Below are 15,738 nucleotides of genomic sequence, written 5' to 3'. Positions count from 1 at the left end.
TTTTTTCTAGATTCATGCACTTGTTCTACGGATGTTCCTAAATTTATTTCAGTATTTACTTGGTGGTTCGATTCCCCAGCTGTCTGTCTATTCACTAGCCGTGTTCGGTGCTCATTCGGATGTGCTTTTGAAATATGAATATTGACCCCCCGAGTGGACTTAAACAGTTGCCCGCAATGGTTACACACAGGCTGAGAGGAATTACTTTTGTCATTAGCTGAAGCATTACTTCTGTTTGAATCATCCATCTCAATGCATGATGTGTCAGCAGAGGTATATAAACTTCGGTTAACCTTACTTACGTGATCACCAGCTTATCATTCAAGTGCTATGGTAACTAAGCACTATAAGTAAATAAACAAATATGGCTTCCCAGACTGAAGATGTACACACATTCAATTTGAAAAGATTATATCAAAAATATACTGACGAAAACACAGATAACATAGTATCGTATAAAAATCAATATAAATAACCACAATCACAACCCTATTATGCTGAAGAATACATCACTAAAAAGATTAATCCTATAAAGACCACATGCAATATCCTTGGCTAATACATTCTCCATGACCACCTGCACTGCTTCCAAATACAGCATAATAAACTGTCTTCCGTAAAATATAAACAGGTGTGTTATATAGTACATTTACTACAATATTATCAAACACACTTATCTATAATAAATAAAATATCTCTAATATCAGTGAAATTTATTCAGTTTCTTTGCTCTTTTTCTTCCTCTTTTCCTTCTAAGTCATCAGCACTGTATTCAATGAAAATCGGCCTCTTGAATGCCTTACTTTTGTTTAAAGCGTGCATTCCAATAAAAGAACGGCTTCTCACGAATCACTTCACTGTAAATTCATGAATTTAACACGAATTTCGCAGAAATTTTTCTTCAGGATATTCGTAAGGTTTGCGAAGACGGTAGAACACTCTTTCAGTTCCTTCCGGTGGTTAATATTTAACTCTCTTTCTTTCATTTGCACTACCGTGTTAAACCATCTCTCTGTAGGCTTGCATTGAGCCTTAGCTGACCGACGGTACTTGTAAATACCAGCTATTAATTTGCCTCATTACTCATAATGTTCGGCAGATATCACGCCTGGAAGTTGTTAGAGCATCAATGTACTCTATTTACATTATATAAGGCAAACGTGCTCACTTAATGTTGGGTAGCTTTTATATGATCTCCTTGGTAACAGAAACGGTTGTTATCATGGTCATGGCCCTTGTTGAAAATGTAATGTCTTTAATGATATCGGAATGATATTTCACATTACAAGACTTAACTGAAAACGTGTTTATTGTGAATATCGAACATTCTTTTCATGTTCTAAATACTTTTTAACGAAATTTTAACGGTTTTGAGCGTAAATAGTGACTTTTATGTTAGTGTACTCCAGATTACCGACGGTCTGTGAGAAGGCGCAATGTGTATACGAACATAACCTCAGATATTCACTGTGCACTTTGCAATAAACTGTTGAATGACTTATAACTTTTAGTGCGTTGTTGGTAAATATGGTTATGTTTTAAGTGAAAATTAACTGTTAGAGATTTTAGAAGAAGATATTGAACTGCATAATAACTGTGACACTGATATTGAGCAAGAAGGTGATGAAAGTGATTCGTTACTGCATGCGTGCACAATGTCTTTGATTACATGTTTAGAGCTGAAATTGCTAAAGTCAGACAAGTAACAGAAATCGACGAATCAGAAGATCTTTCTGTTAGCAGATTATCTAGGCCTGTTGAAAATGCAAGTGGTGTAACAGTGATTGTAAATGGAACAGTTGATGATGTGAGTACCAGCAAAGAGGATAGTGCCGATTTTCGGGCTAATGATACTGGTGGGAGTGAGAAAGGCAATACGGTACTGGGGGAATAAGTAGAAAATGGGAAGCCTCCGTGGCTCATGCGGCAGCGCGTCAACCTTTCACCACGGAACCTAGTTCTGTCGCTGAACGTGAGATGTCATCATCTGACGATGCTCAGAGAAGAACTCAGCTATCTCGATACATCGCAAGCGTCGTATATTCAATCTCGAACCTTACACTATTCTTTGACACAAGACCTACTCCAATCCTCAGACCTTAATGCTGCTCTCGATCGTTCAAAAATGGCGAGTCGAGTAGCCGGAATTTATGGAAATGTGGGTTTGGTTTGTTGTTATGGTATGTAGTCTGTGTAATTTTATGAAAGTTGACGATAAATGTTAGTTTCTTTGTAGAATATAAGTGTGCGAGTGTATTTATATGAGTCAATGGACACATACGATCTGTAATTATACGCAGTAATGTGAGAATATGCTTGTTTTGATCGTATTTTTACCCATTAAAGAACATGAGTGCACTAGGTGGTCCAGGTTTTAGTCTAACTATGGCAATGCCTCTCATGCAACTATTCTTAAGTTTCCTACTGAATAGAACATTAAGATAGAAATTAATTAAGAATATACATCGTGATTATTTTGAAGTCCATGACAAAACTGTAGCGTGCATACATTATGTTGAGAATAAGTCTGAGGTTAGGGAAGGCATTTCTCTACTTCCAAACTATTCGTGTTCCTCGAAAAATATTAATTTAGATAGAATATAATTGATATTGTGTCATTCTGTCAGTGTATAAGTGCTTCAAAGTGTAGAGTGATTTAGATGGAAGTTTATTTTACAATAATATGTGCTTTGCCTGCGGAAATGTTTGGCTGGATCTTGGAGTATAACAAAATTTATAAGTGTGACAGTTGGAGTAATCTGTATACTGTTACACAGAAGAAATAGTGACTTAGAGGGATTAGCTGGGTTTGTAAAGTAGGGCTTTACACTACCAATACCTTCCGATTCATGCTGTAGTTATCTGTTATCAAGCAGACTGCGCCGAACTGAAGCTCGTGCATGTGGTTAAATATCAATGTTTAGTCAATAGAGTTTTTGCACTCATGTCCTTTAATGGTTAAAAACCTTATATCTTTAGTGTCTGAACGTTTCATTACTAAGGTTACTATGTTTGTGTTAAGAGCAGTTATGCCATATGTTAACATTACCAGGGCCGTTCATTGGGTTAACATAATAATTTCGGGTGTACTTGGTCTGAGTGACTCAGACGGTTAAGGCGCTGGCCTTCTGACTCCAAGTTGGCAGATGCGATCCTGGCTCAGTCCCGTGGTATTTGAAGGTACTCAAATACGTCAGCCTCGTGTCGGTGGATTTACTGGCATGTAAAAGAATTATGGTAGGACTAAGTTTCGGCACTTCGACGTCTCCGAAAACCGTAACAAATGTAGTAAGTGGGACGTAAAGCCAATAACATTATTATTTCGGTTTCGGGTGTACTCCCTATTCGTTGAGTGCTGAATTGAAGAAATGGTCCGCCACTTCAAAACTAATTCAACAAATTGTGTTTCACAGTTCTCATGAGAGCGAATAAATCGAGGAATTTCGTACCTTAATTTATTCTGAAACATTCAAAATGATGTTAGAATTATGATTTTAACAGTTTTATCATGTATTTTCATCTATCAAGCGAAGTGAAATCTAAGAAAAAGCGTTATTTGACGAATTGAAATTTCTAAATAATTAGCTTGTTGGTCTCTTTTCTGATAGAATATATATGATTCTTGTTGGCGAAGCATTTTCATATGTGTAAAAGTGATTTTCCCTATGATGTTACATTTATCATGTTAATTTACCGCCGTTTATATAATATGCACGTGATATTTTCGTGTTAGCCATGCCAGCAACCGGCTACTTTGGCCGCCATGTTTTTTATATTACGGTCTGAGGATTGGAGTCGGTCTTTTTTGACAGCTGTCTTGAGTAACCCAACATGGCTGCATCCACAAGCACTAGTAAACAAAGTTTCACGGAAAGTGATATTTTAGATGTTTTAGGTAATGATGACGAGTCTGACTATTACGAGGATAGTGAAGATGATATATTAGTGAATGATTCTGTGGAAAGTGATAGTAGGGGTGATTTGTCTGAAGGTGGGGGGAGGAGGAGCAACTAGAAATCCAACCTGATCACATAGTGAAATACGCTAATATTTATTTTATATTTACAACTATATACAAATTTTTATGACTAAAAAATTAAATTTATCCCTTCATATTTTCATCGAAACTTCACTACTGTGTGGTAAATTTCCATGCAGGAGTGTACACAAAGTGAAGCACTACACTTGACACATTCATATCTAATTTCCTTCCTGTTTCGGCTTGTCTTATTTGTCCTGGAACACACTACACATTCTCTGGTAGGCCCTTTCTTGCTTGCTCTAGCTGGTATAGGAGACAGGAAGTGTCTTTCCACAAGTTTCATTCGTGGTGGACAGGATGATGGACGGCCTCTTTTCCTGGTAGTTTCCTGACGGCTGCCAAACTGCTCCAGATTTTGGCGAAGACGTTCAGTCTGAACTCCTTCAGAGGCACGTTTGATCCTATTGGCATCTTCATTATTATGCAGGCGTCCCTAACAATATCCAGAATATGAAAGGAAAGTTTTTTGTACCATTTGATACACTTTCTTCCCGACTCGATGACGCTGAGCTGCATATCAGCAGAATCCACTGGTCCCAGGTTTTCATTATAATCCACTATCAATTTAGGTTTTAGGGTCTGCTTATCATACATTGTTACGGTCACAATTTCACTGTCATGCATTGTATACACTTCTCTCTTGTCACACCAGCGAGTAAACAACAATTTATCAGTATGATGAACTTCTGTCTCTCCTTTATTGAGTTTCTTCTCAACTGGTCCCGGCAAGCCTTGTCTATTTCTTCTCACAATTCCACATACATTTGTACATTTCTCATGGAGTTTCTCACAAAGAAATGGATAAATATACCAATTATCAATGAAAAGCGTACGCCCCTTGTCAAAATATGGCCTCATCAGTGTAAAAAAAACCTTCCTGATACTCCAGCCTCTTTCAATTCCTCAAAGTCAATTTCTGTAACTTTACCAACATATATGATAAAATCCAGAATGTAACCAGTTTCACAGTCAGCTAACATAAAGAGTTTCAAACCAAAATCGACCTTTTTGATGATATGTACTGGAGGAATGACACACGGCCCTTGAAACACTAAAGTGTCATCAATGGCAAGGTTTTCAAATGGCACTATCACATTATTTGGATGCATCAGAGCTGTTATTACTGGTCTAATTTTATGTAGCCTAGCTCCAGGTGTCATTGTACTGTTGTCATTGAAATGTAGCATTCTTAGAATCATCTGATATCTGTTCCGACACATGACGTTTCCAAATATTGGAGTATTTATGAGAGGATCTAGGCTCCAATACTCTGCAACATTGGGCTTCCTTACATGACCCATCAACATGGTTAGAGAAAATAAACATCAATTCAGCCTCATCTACATCGTGCCATGCGTTCATTTGCTGTTGTGAACATTAGGAGCTACCTGCACCTCGCGAAAATATTTATTAGTCTCCTTTGATATGTGGGAAAACAAATCCTTTGTGAATAACGTAATGAATATTTCGTAATCTGTAGAATGTTCGTTGAGGTTAAGTTCGTCCCTAATGCCAGACTGGGATGGGTCAAAATCATGTTTTATTGGTGTAAAATTAGCGTCATTTATCCAGGTTCTACGAGAAACTAACCTTGGTTGTTTCCGCACCATGTGATCAGGTTGGATTTCTAATTCCTCCTCCTCCCCACCTTCAGATAAATCACCCCTACTATCACTTTCCAAAGAATCATTCACTAATATATCATCTTCACTATCCTCGTAGTAGTCAGACTCGTCATCATTACCTAAAACATCTAAAATATCACTTTCCGTGAAACTTTGTTTGCTAGTGCTTGTGGATGCAGCCATGTTGTGTAACTCAAGACAGCTGTCAAACAAGACCATCTCAAAGAATAGTGTAAGGGTCGAGACTAAATATACGGCGCTTGCGATGTATCGAGATAGCTGTGTTCTTCTCTGAGCATTGTCAGATGATGCCATCTCACGTTCAGCGACAGAACTGGAACATACGACTAAATTTGGCACCGGAAGAGAGCGGGGCATTTGAAATACGAGTTAAATCGTAGTTGGGACAGCGGAAGACACTCGGATGTCCGAGTTAACTCGGGCGTGGGAGTGAAAAGGGTATGTGACCTGCATTTTTCGGCAGGTTTAATTCTTTAAAAGGTGGACTCTTTCGTTGTTAACGGTAAAAACATTGAACTTCCTCGTGTGAGGTGGAAATTAAAAACAGGAGCGGTGCGTCATATTTTTTCAGATTTACCGACATACATATCCACTGATGTAAAATCGCGAAAGGCGCCCAGTAAGAAAAAGGAATGAAGTCAGTGTTAGGAGGATAAGGAACAAGAATCACGATGTGAATGAAGCAGTGATGGCAGCAGTGAGTGGTAAAATTCAAGGTCAGCCTTGTTTTTGGAAAATTCACGGCCAGTCTAGTTCTCTTACCGATGTCCAAAAGCCAATAGTATCTATCAATTATATGCAACTCATAATTTTATGCGAGCTAAATGTATCTTTCTTCAATCAAACCTAGGATTTATTTCCCACAGGGGCAGATTAAGAGCACGGAATGATTAATGATTTATGAGCTATTTTTAAAAACTATTTATATTGGGGTGTTGTGTTTGGTTATTTGCGTGTCGGTCTAACATCCACTCAAACAGCTGACTATGTAGCATTGGTGATTGGCTCCTCTAGCGCCGCTCTGCCGAAGCGCGCTTAAACTCGGTGAGTGATCTCATTAGGTATTCCATTCGTCATAATAATAATAATAATAATAATAATAATAATAATAATAATAATAATAATAATAATAATAATAATAATAAGAGGAATCTCACTTGTATCAGTCACATACAAAATACTATCAGCCTGTCTCTTGCATAGAACACAACAACAATTAGAACCCAAATTATCAGAATTTCAAGCAGGTCATGCCCAGAACTAATTTTTAACCTCAAAACCATACTTAAACTACGAGCCCTCAGACAAAAGCCTACAGTATGCACATTTGTAGATTTCAAAAAGGCATATGATTCGATAGACAGACCCTCACTATTCCAAATTCTAGAGGAGAGAGGACTAGATCCCAAAACCCTAGAACTCATAAAACAAACACTAACGGGCACAAAATCTAAAGTGAAATTTATGGGAGAAATTTCAGAACCTTTCGACATTCAAACAGGTGTGAGACAAGGTGATGGACTCTCTCCTATTCTGTTCAACGTCGTCCTAGACAAGGTTATGGAAGAATGGGAGAAGGAACTCAAGAAACGTGAATCTTGGAAATCGATCCGATTGGGCTTTCCCAAAAACAACCTCTACGTACCATACCTCGCATTTGCGGACGATCTGGCGATTTTAACAGAGGATGAGGAGACTGCCATCAAGCAGCTTGAGATACTTAAGGAATCTGCAGAAAAAGTGGGACTACAGATTTCATTTGAGAAAACTAAATTCTTCTGTTCAAAGACAGATATCACGAGCCTGAGAACAAAATACGGTAAAATCGACCGGGTCTCGTACTTTAAATACCTCGGAGAATTCATCGAACCGACAGGCCTTGAGAAGATCTCACAGCAAAACCGTCTCCAAAAAGTCAAGAAGGTATTAGGGTTAGTTCAAGACATCTACAACAAAAAATGCATGTCAAGACAGACAAACATTCGGCATTACAACACAGTCATAAAACCAACAGTCCTTTACGCAAGTGAAACATTGCCACTTAACAGTAAACAACAATTAGAAGAAATAAAAAAGCAAGAGAGGAAGATCATCAGGAAAATCCTAGGAGCAAGATATACCCAAGATGGTTACAGGCTACAATCAATCAAAACAACAGAAAAAGTTTCAAACATTGAAATTGACATTAAGAAAAGACGAATGAAATTCTTTGGACACCTCACAAGATTACCAGAAGATCGACTGTCAAAAAGAATATTAAATTATGTTAGCTCACTTAAGAATTCAACACCTTGGCTGGACGAACTTCGAAAGGACCTCAAAAGCGCAAACATATGTGCAACAGACATTTTAGAAAGAGACACCTTCAGACACAAAGTCAACAAGTGGGAAGTTACATCAGAGCAACCAAAGCAAGGACGGTGCAGACCGAAATGGTCGGAAGAACGTAAACAAGCCTTCTCAGAGAGAATGAAAGCCTATTGGAAGAACAAGAAGAACCCAAAGAAAGCTTGATTGAGCTGTTTGCTTAACGTCTTCCATTATTGGGAGAATACGCTAATAATAATAATAATAATAATAATAATAATAATAATAATAATAATAATAATAATAATTTGGAGCATGGTTCATGTGAGACGAATAGGACACAGATTAGAGTATAACAGGACAAGAATATTATTCATTGACAAAGGAAATATACAGCAATGTGCAATATTTCCTGAATGAATACAACCGAGCTCGATAGCTACAGCCACCTAAGTGTGGCCAGTATCCAGTATTCGGGAGATAGTGGGTTCGAACCCCACCGTCGGCAGCCCTCGAGATTGTTTTTCTTGGTTTCCCATTTTCACACCAGGCAAATACTTGGGCTGTACGTTAATTAAAGCCAAGGCCGTTCCTTTCCACTCCTAGCCCTTTCCTGTCCCGTCGTCACCATAAGACCTGTCTGCGTCGTTGCGACATAAACAACTTGCAAATAAGGACAAAAATAAATACATTTTCATGATTAACTGAAGCGTTGGGACACGTAGATTTACCGAAAGAAAATACAATTTATGTGATTTTTACATATTTTGCACTCTCATTAACATACATTTCAATACTTGTACGGCATTTAAGCCTATGACAACAAATTAAACACGCGATCTGAAATATATCACTGGTGTATTCCCCCTTCACGGGATTTTGGGCTCGTTTGGGTAGTATTGTATCAATGTTTGGTACTAAACTTATTGTTTGCGTACTGGCAAGTCGCAAAACGCGGATAACGAACATAAAATTCAGTCAAACTGTTTGTGTTTGCAAACCCATCTTTCATTTGAGTATCGCACTGAAAGTCAATCAGTTCTAGCTGCAGTTCTGGTCTAACAGTTTGCACATCCACTAAGAAGGAGATAGCTAACACCTGAAGATCCTTTTCTAATGACTGGATATCGTGAAACCTACTCTCAAAATCGCCATTAAAACCTCTTAATATGTTTATAATGTTTTTAAATATAATTTAATATTTTATTACATACCAAAAATTTTGCTGTGTTATTTTCTTGAACTATTAAATACTCTTCATCCCAGGAAGGTTTGCAACTTGTTGGCCTACGCTGTGCTGAATTCTCTTCTATAATAAATGCAACATTAACCGATTAGTTTTGAACGTCGTGTGGTGGGAGGATAAAGACGGAAACATACTACAGTCACCTCACATGAGTTCACGAGTATCGTGTCACAATTTAAAATTTCCAGAAAGATTTGCTAAACCTTTGTGCCACTGGCCTGCAGTACGTACTACGTCATGCACTCCCCCTACTTCTTCCCCTACTTGCTCGCTAAGCTGCTCTGGTTCCTCGAGAGCGGGGAGAAAACTGGTTCCTAAGGCATATCGCTCTCGATTGAGGATGCCTGATTTAGAGAATAATATATTCAAAGTATTGTCCAGTATAGTAACAAAAAGACTAACGAACCTCACTGACCGTCAAATACCAGAGCATCAATTCGGAATTAAAAGGAAATGATCAACATTACAGGCTGTAAAATGTCCACAAGAAGACATTCTGGGTGGCTTAAGACACCCCAAAGGCAAATACTATAGTCTTCATAGACTTTACAAAGATATTCGACATGTTTGACTTGGACAGCAACATACTGATGAGTAAAATGGACTCCATGCCAGAAGACAAGGCAATTGTAAACATCATAGGAAACCTCCTATCACAAAACAAAGTAGAGATAAACGACGGGATAAGTATATCAAAATAAATCCTTCAAACAAATGGAGTACTCCAAGGTGACCCAATTAGTCCGCTCCTGTTTAACATTGCCACATCTGACGCAGTAAAATCCATCGAAAATCTGAAATCGGTTTCACTCTATATGTACGCTGATGACATGGTCCTAGGTTCGCAGACCAAAGCTGACCTTCAAGAAGCCTTTAACAAACTGAACATTTTGGCTGAAAAAAAAATAAATTCTTCATAAACCTGGAAAAACAGTATATGTGGTTATTCGAAAAGGGGAAAGTGTACCAGCCGAATACAAGGTGTTACTACGAACAAAACAAATAGAACTGATAAATTCATTCAATTACTTAGGACTAACTCTACAGACATCAGGAACATCGTACAAGATCCACATCAAGAAAAGGGCAACTACTGCAATAAGAGCTATGTATGATCTGAAGAATATAACGAAGCTCTCTCTGAATACAGCTATGACTCTGCCCGACACTAAAATTGTACCTATTACCACGTACGAATTGGAACTTATTTGGGAAATCCTAACTATCAAAGATCTAGAAACAATAGAAAAGACCGCTTCCTAAAAAGAGCCCTCGGAATAACAACAACAACAAAAAAACACGCTGCTTTAAGGCTTGCATATGAACTTGCAAGAGAAACCTTCTTCATTGAGGACTTGAGATGCCACTTAACGCTGCCATCAACCAGTCAAGATAGGAAACTACTGACCCTCCGACGAGACAAGCGGATGAATATAGAAGAAATTTTCTATTCTACAGACGCCATGATTGATAGAGGATGGACAAAAGCAAACCACGACATGCGTTCTGCACTGACAAGGCTGGCGATACATGGATTCCGCCGCAGAATATGCAAGAATACCATATACCATGAGCCCAACAAGGACTATTTATGCAGTCTATGTGATAAGTCTGTGGCAAATATCACCTCTCCTGGTGCAAGAATCGCAAGAGAACCCTACTAGATTATAGCAAAGACTAAACACCCACAATTCTCTATGTACATTTGTATGTTCTTAGTAAATTATAAAAAATGGTCGCTGATAACCACAGCCTTTTACGAAAGTGCTGCCATCTGGCATGATACGTAGGAAATACGACAATTGATTACCTACTCTTTTTGCGTAAGTGGAAGGAAAAATGGGGAAATTGTTGTTTGAATTGTGTTTAACACATGATCAATACGTTCAATACGTTCGTGTGAATAATTTTTAATATTTGTCTTGAATTGCGTCAACACAAGTTAATTCGGATCATTTCTAGTGTAGTCAATATGTTCATTTGGATAATTTCTGCTATCTACACGATGCAAAATTATATGTAGGAGTGATTTACTTGTCAATTTTGTAGCTGGGACACATCCAGCGAACGAGAGTTGCGGGGACATGTAAGCGTCGTACATACAGTCAGAAGACGCAATATTCATATAGATTGTCCAAGTAAGTGCTAATGATTTCCATATTACGTGTTGAATAGGATAAAGGTAATGGATTGGTATGTACTTACTCAACAGCCTCTCTTTTCATTTCAGTGGTGATTTGTCCGAATATCACTGTGAATCACCAAGAGTTGAGTCAGCATGTATTGCGTGACCACAGGGAATTAATTCTCGAAGTATCTTCTGTCAGAAATGTCTTTCGATAACATGAAAGATAGGAAGAGTGTTCAACAATTGTATCATAATAGTTATGCAACAGATCTTCATATTCACATTTTTGTTCACTGTATCAAGTTAGGCAATCCATATGGAGATAGTTGAATGTATATACAGTATGTTCGTTAAATGTTCATTAACCTGAATCCGCCCAGCGTGCCATATATGGCACGGCAAACTACACAGTCTTCTTGGACTCTTATTATTGTAACCGCGCGCACTGTATCCAACGCTAAAAGTTACAATTTTATTCTCAAAAAATTCAATCTTGGGCGGATCCAGGTTAAAGCTTATTACGGGTATTCCATGAAATATCACTACCTGCCACAAGCTCTTCACAAAATGTTATGACATTTTCCTCACATGCACATTAAATACCAATATTAAGTCAGTATAATTTTCTGTTAATATTAATAGCTCCATTCCTAGGCCTAATGATTTTCGAAATGTAATCACCTCCAAAAGTGACGCTTTCAGAAAGATTTATTGGAAATACATTATTTGCATGAGGAGGAGATACCCTTAGGACATTCAGATTTCATTAATGTGTCATCTTAAATTGTCATACTGGTACTGACTATATTTTATCATTCTTTGAAATATCAAGAAGGGTGCCTATGGTTCTTGCTAAATTCATTTAAGTATTATTTTAAAAATTATCTTAGGACATATCTAGTTCTAGCAGTTACAGCATTATATCCACGAAAAGAATGTGCAGAAAATTCCCAACATAACAGTCCATGATATAAACCTACATTTTATATTATATGCCTGTTTTGAATATAGGATGATTACTTTCCCCTGTGAAATATAATTGTTGCAAGGCTGAAGTGGCCGGAGTGAATTCTGATTTCCATTATAGAATTAGCATAGGAAGTCAGTGTGTTGATGTCACACCAGTCTTGTATTCACCGATTGATCTAGGGCAAACCTGCAATTTTTGCAATATTTCATCATTATTTTAATTCTCAGATAAAACAATTATTTTAACTTTCAGGAATAACGTAGAAATGGTATTGTTTGCATAGTAAGATTAAGATTTCATCTTGTTTACAATCTGTCCGTATTTGGTCCATTCCACAGTTCATGACAAACAGGATATTTAGGCTACATCTTCTATAATACACAGTATTTTATCCACAAATATAGTTCCTGTGGGAGTTAGAGATCTGTTTTATCAACTTTTAGATTCAAATAAATCCTTGACAGCACCACCAATGAGGGTGCGAAATCGCGGCGGGATGGGGGTTTCCCCCACCGAAATCTGAAACCCGGGCAAAAACAAGTAGCTCGAGCGTACACCACTCCTGTACTTCTTAGAGAGGCTGTGTTTCCGATACGTAGTCAATAGTACAATATACACTTAAGGAGTGTACAAACTGACATTTTTGTCCAGTAAGAATTTGGACCGAGTAGAGGAATTTTCCACTAATAAAGCAATAAATCAGGACAAACCGCGCCTCGCCTGGCGTTTCTTAGAAAAGGGACAGTCTCTCATAAACATCTCAGACGATTTTCTTTCTTTCTCCTTCGCTGCACCGACTTCTCTCTTACTACGTAGAACAGCCCTCCCGTCTGGATTTTAGACGAACTTGTCTGACGTTACCGCTGCCACATCCGCAATTGGCACCACGGCACCAGTCTGGAATCCGTAAGCTTGGTCAACGAACAGCCGAGATCGAGAATCTAGAAAAGAAACGTGCGGTAACTAACTTCCTTAAAATTGGTAATGATAATATACAGTCACTACCAGTCACAACGCAAGTTCAATCAGTGACATATGAAGATGATGTGTAGTAAAAAAACAATAAAAAACCTAAATGTGATGAAGTGTTACATAAGGTGACTGTGGAATGTCCTTTACACAGCGAGAACAATGTCGAATGCAGCAATGAAGATAATCCAGGATCATCAATGCTGGTGGCAGCCGAGAAGTTTTCGACGTCTTTGCAGAAAAATATAGCATGGTGGTTGTTTATTACCAATAAGAAAGACTGGCAAGTAATGATGCGTAGTGTGTATGTTAACATTCCCAACACGTGTGTAAATTTGTAGGAACTTCATCTAATGATTTACCTTGGTCAAAAGACGGTGTTATGAGGAAAAATAAAAAGAAGAATCTGGACGCTGTTTATAAACAAGAGAATAGAGTAATTCATTCTCACTGTGTGCAGCAGGACGATATGTGTAAGAAACAGGTTCTAGAAGCGTGTGCAGCGAGTGTTCGTGATTTGTTTTTGAAAAGTCGATAGGAAAAATTAGATAAAACTATTAAAGAGTTTAGATAGATAGATAGATAGATAGATAACTCTTTATTGCCACCCTAGTTTGCACCATCGGTTACAGACAATAAAGAGCATAAAATACACATGAACCCAAAAAAACCAAACAAAACAATATAAACCAAACAAAACAAAACAATATAAACTAACATACTATTATATATAATATAAAGCTCTAACTATCTACACTAAAACTATTAACTAAGAACCCCAAAAAACCGCACAAAATAATATAAACCAAACAATACAATTACTATCTACTCTACTTATTTAGTGGTGTCAATGTCGGCGGAATCCAGCCTAACACTGCACCAACTTGTCTAAAACTATTGAGATGCCTCTGGTATGCGAGGAACTCCTCCGCATGTAAGGGCATCCCCTATCTACTCTCTACAGCTAACTATACATAAAAAATAAAATAAAAAACCTCGGCTGCATGCGGCATTCCCTGTGAGGAGAGAGCCATCCCACCCTGGCCGCTTCAGCCACTCCTCCCGGGTTAGATATTACCCCCACCTATAACTCGTATTTCTCTCCTCATCTTACGTGGCGAATCGTAGAGGCGGTTTCCGGTCCATCATACGATCCGTCACGCATTTATCTACTGCTCCGCCTATAATCGTGTCGTCTTACTGCCACCATCTTGATTCACTTGTTATTCTGTGAGCGGACATGTTTCCTCTTTCACCTAGGGATGGGACTGTACCATCCCACCCGTCTGTCTCTTATACCCCTCCCCACTTGCATCCCCAATCTTCCCCTCTTACTCTTCCTAGCCTCTGTCCATCTCTCTTATAATACTTATTCGCTAACTACTAACTACTTTCCACTATACCGTATAGTTAATATTTATACACTATATACAAACGCACTTGTTGACAATTTCCAGTTCCTTCTATTAAAGAGTTAAGGTCAGGTTATGTAGCAGCGAAAAGAGAGTGAAGTTTCCGTGATCATCTGGAGCGTATAAATCTACAGATTGCAAATAGCTTAGACATGGAGACACATCTTAATACAGACAAAACTGCGGCGGAAATGACCAATTTTATTGCGGAATATTTTCGTTTAAAATTAGTGAATTTTTTCAAAGAGACCGACTGTTTTTCAATTTCTGTGGACGAGTCTTCGGATAGGTTTTCTGAAAAACATTTGATTTTGTACATTACGAACGTTGACGAACAGAATGACGCTTGCTGCTGTTTCTATAAGCTAGTACCTGTTCAAAATGTTGATGCTAAGTCGCTGGAAGAGAAGATTGTCCAAACCTTTCAGAAGATGATATGGATGTAGAAATCCTCAAAGATAAGCTTGTGGGGTTTGGTTAGGAAGGAGCTGCAGTGTTTATTGGCCGAAATTAAGGTATTGCTACTGTACCGGGTGGTACACCTCCACATCGCTAATTCGAACTTTGCGCCAGTTGAAACTCCCCTACTGGAGGAAGCCTGAACTTTATCTACTGTGTTAATTTTCTAGTTTCTCAGAAGATGTCACTACTTGTAAATTTTGAAGTTTCTGAACTGGGTCGTTTTCGATGTATTTTGTTTTGCCTGTAGTAAGAAGTGTGGACATTCTCTTCCAGAGGGCACTACTGAAGAAATACAATTATGCACCCTAGTGCGAAGTGAAAGAACTATGTTTTTGAAGAAATTTTGTGTTCATAAGTTTGTTCTTTGTTAAATTTCTTTCAGTTATTGTTTATGTTGGCAATATTAACCCCTTCCTTCCGCCAGGTTTGAATTTAGCCAATCCCGAATTTCTTTAATTAATTTATGACCAATCAGGTGTATCTTCTTCGACTTGGATATGTTGCTTAACCCTAGCCAATAAAATTCTTGTGGGAGGGTGTTCTCATTCCTTAAACG

The 15,738-nt window shown here is 38.1% G+C and overlaps 1 protein-coding gene across 1 annotated transcript in view; it reads right to left on the bottom strand.

Annotated features, from left to right (window-relative positions):
- Positions 1–13,123: 13,123 nt before the first annotated feature.
- Positions 13,124–15,738, bottom strand: part of l(3)L1231 (lethal (3) L1231) — a 307,686-nt gene continuing 305,071 nt past the window's right edge. Inside the window, exon 9 of the mRNA XM_068225344.1 lies at positions 13,124–13,280. Coding sequence (XP_068081445.1) covers positions 13,177–13,280 — 104 coding nt within the window. The 3' untranslated portion in view covers positions 13,124–13,176. The remainder of the gene's footprint in view (positions 13,281–15,738) is intronic.

Source organism: Anabrus simplex, chromosome 1, assembly GCF_040414725.1.
Source record: "Anabrus simplex isolate iqAnaSimp1 chromosome 1, ASM4041472v1, whole genome shotgun sequence".
Lineage (NCBI taxonomy): Eukaryota > Metazoa > Arthropoda > Insecta > Orthoptera > Tettigoniidae > Anabrus > Anabrus simplex.
This window is presented reverse-complemented; position numbering and strand designations above follow the sequence as displayed.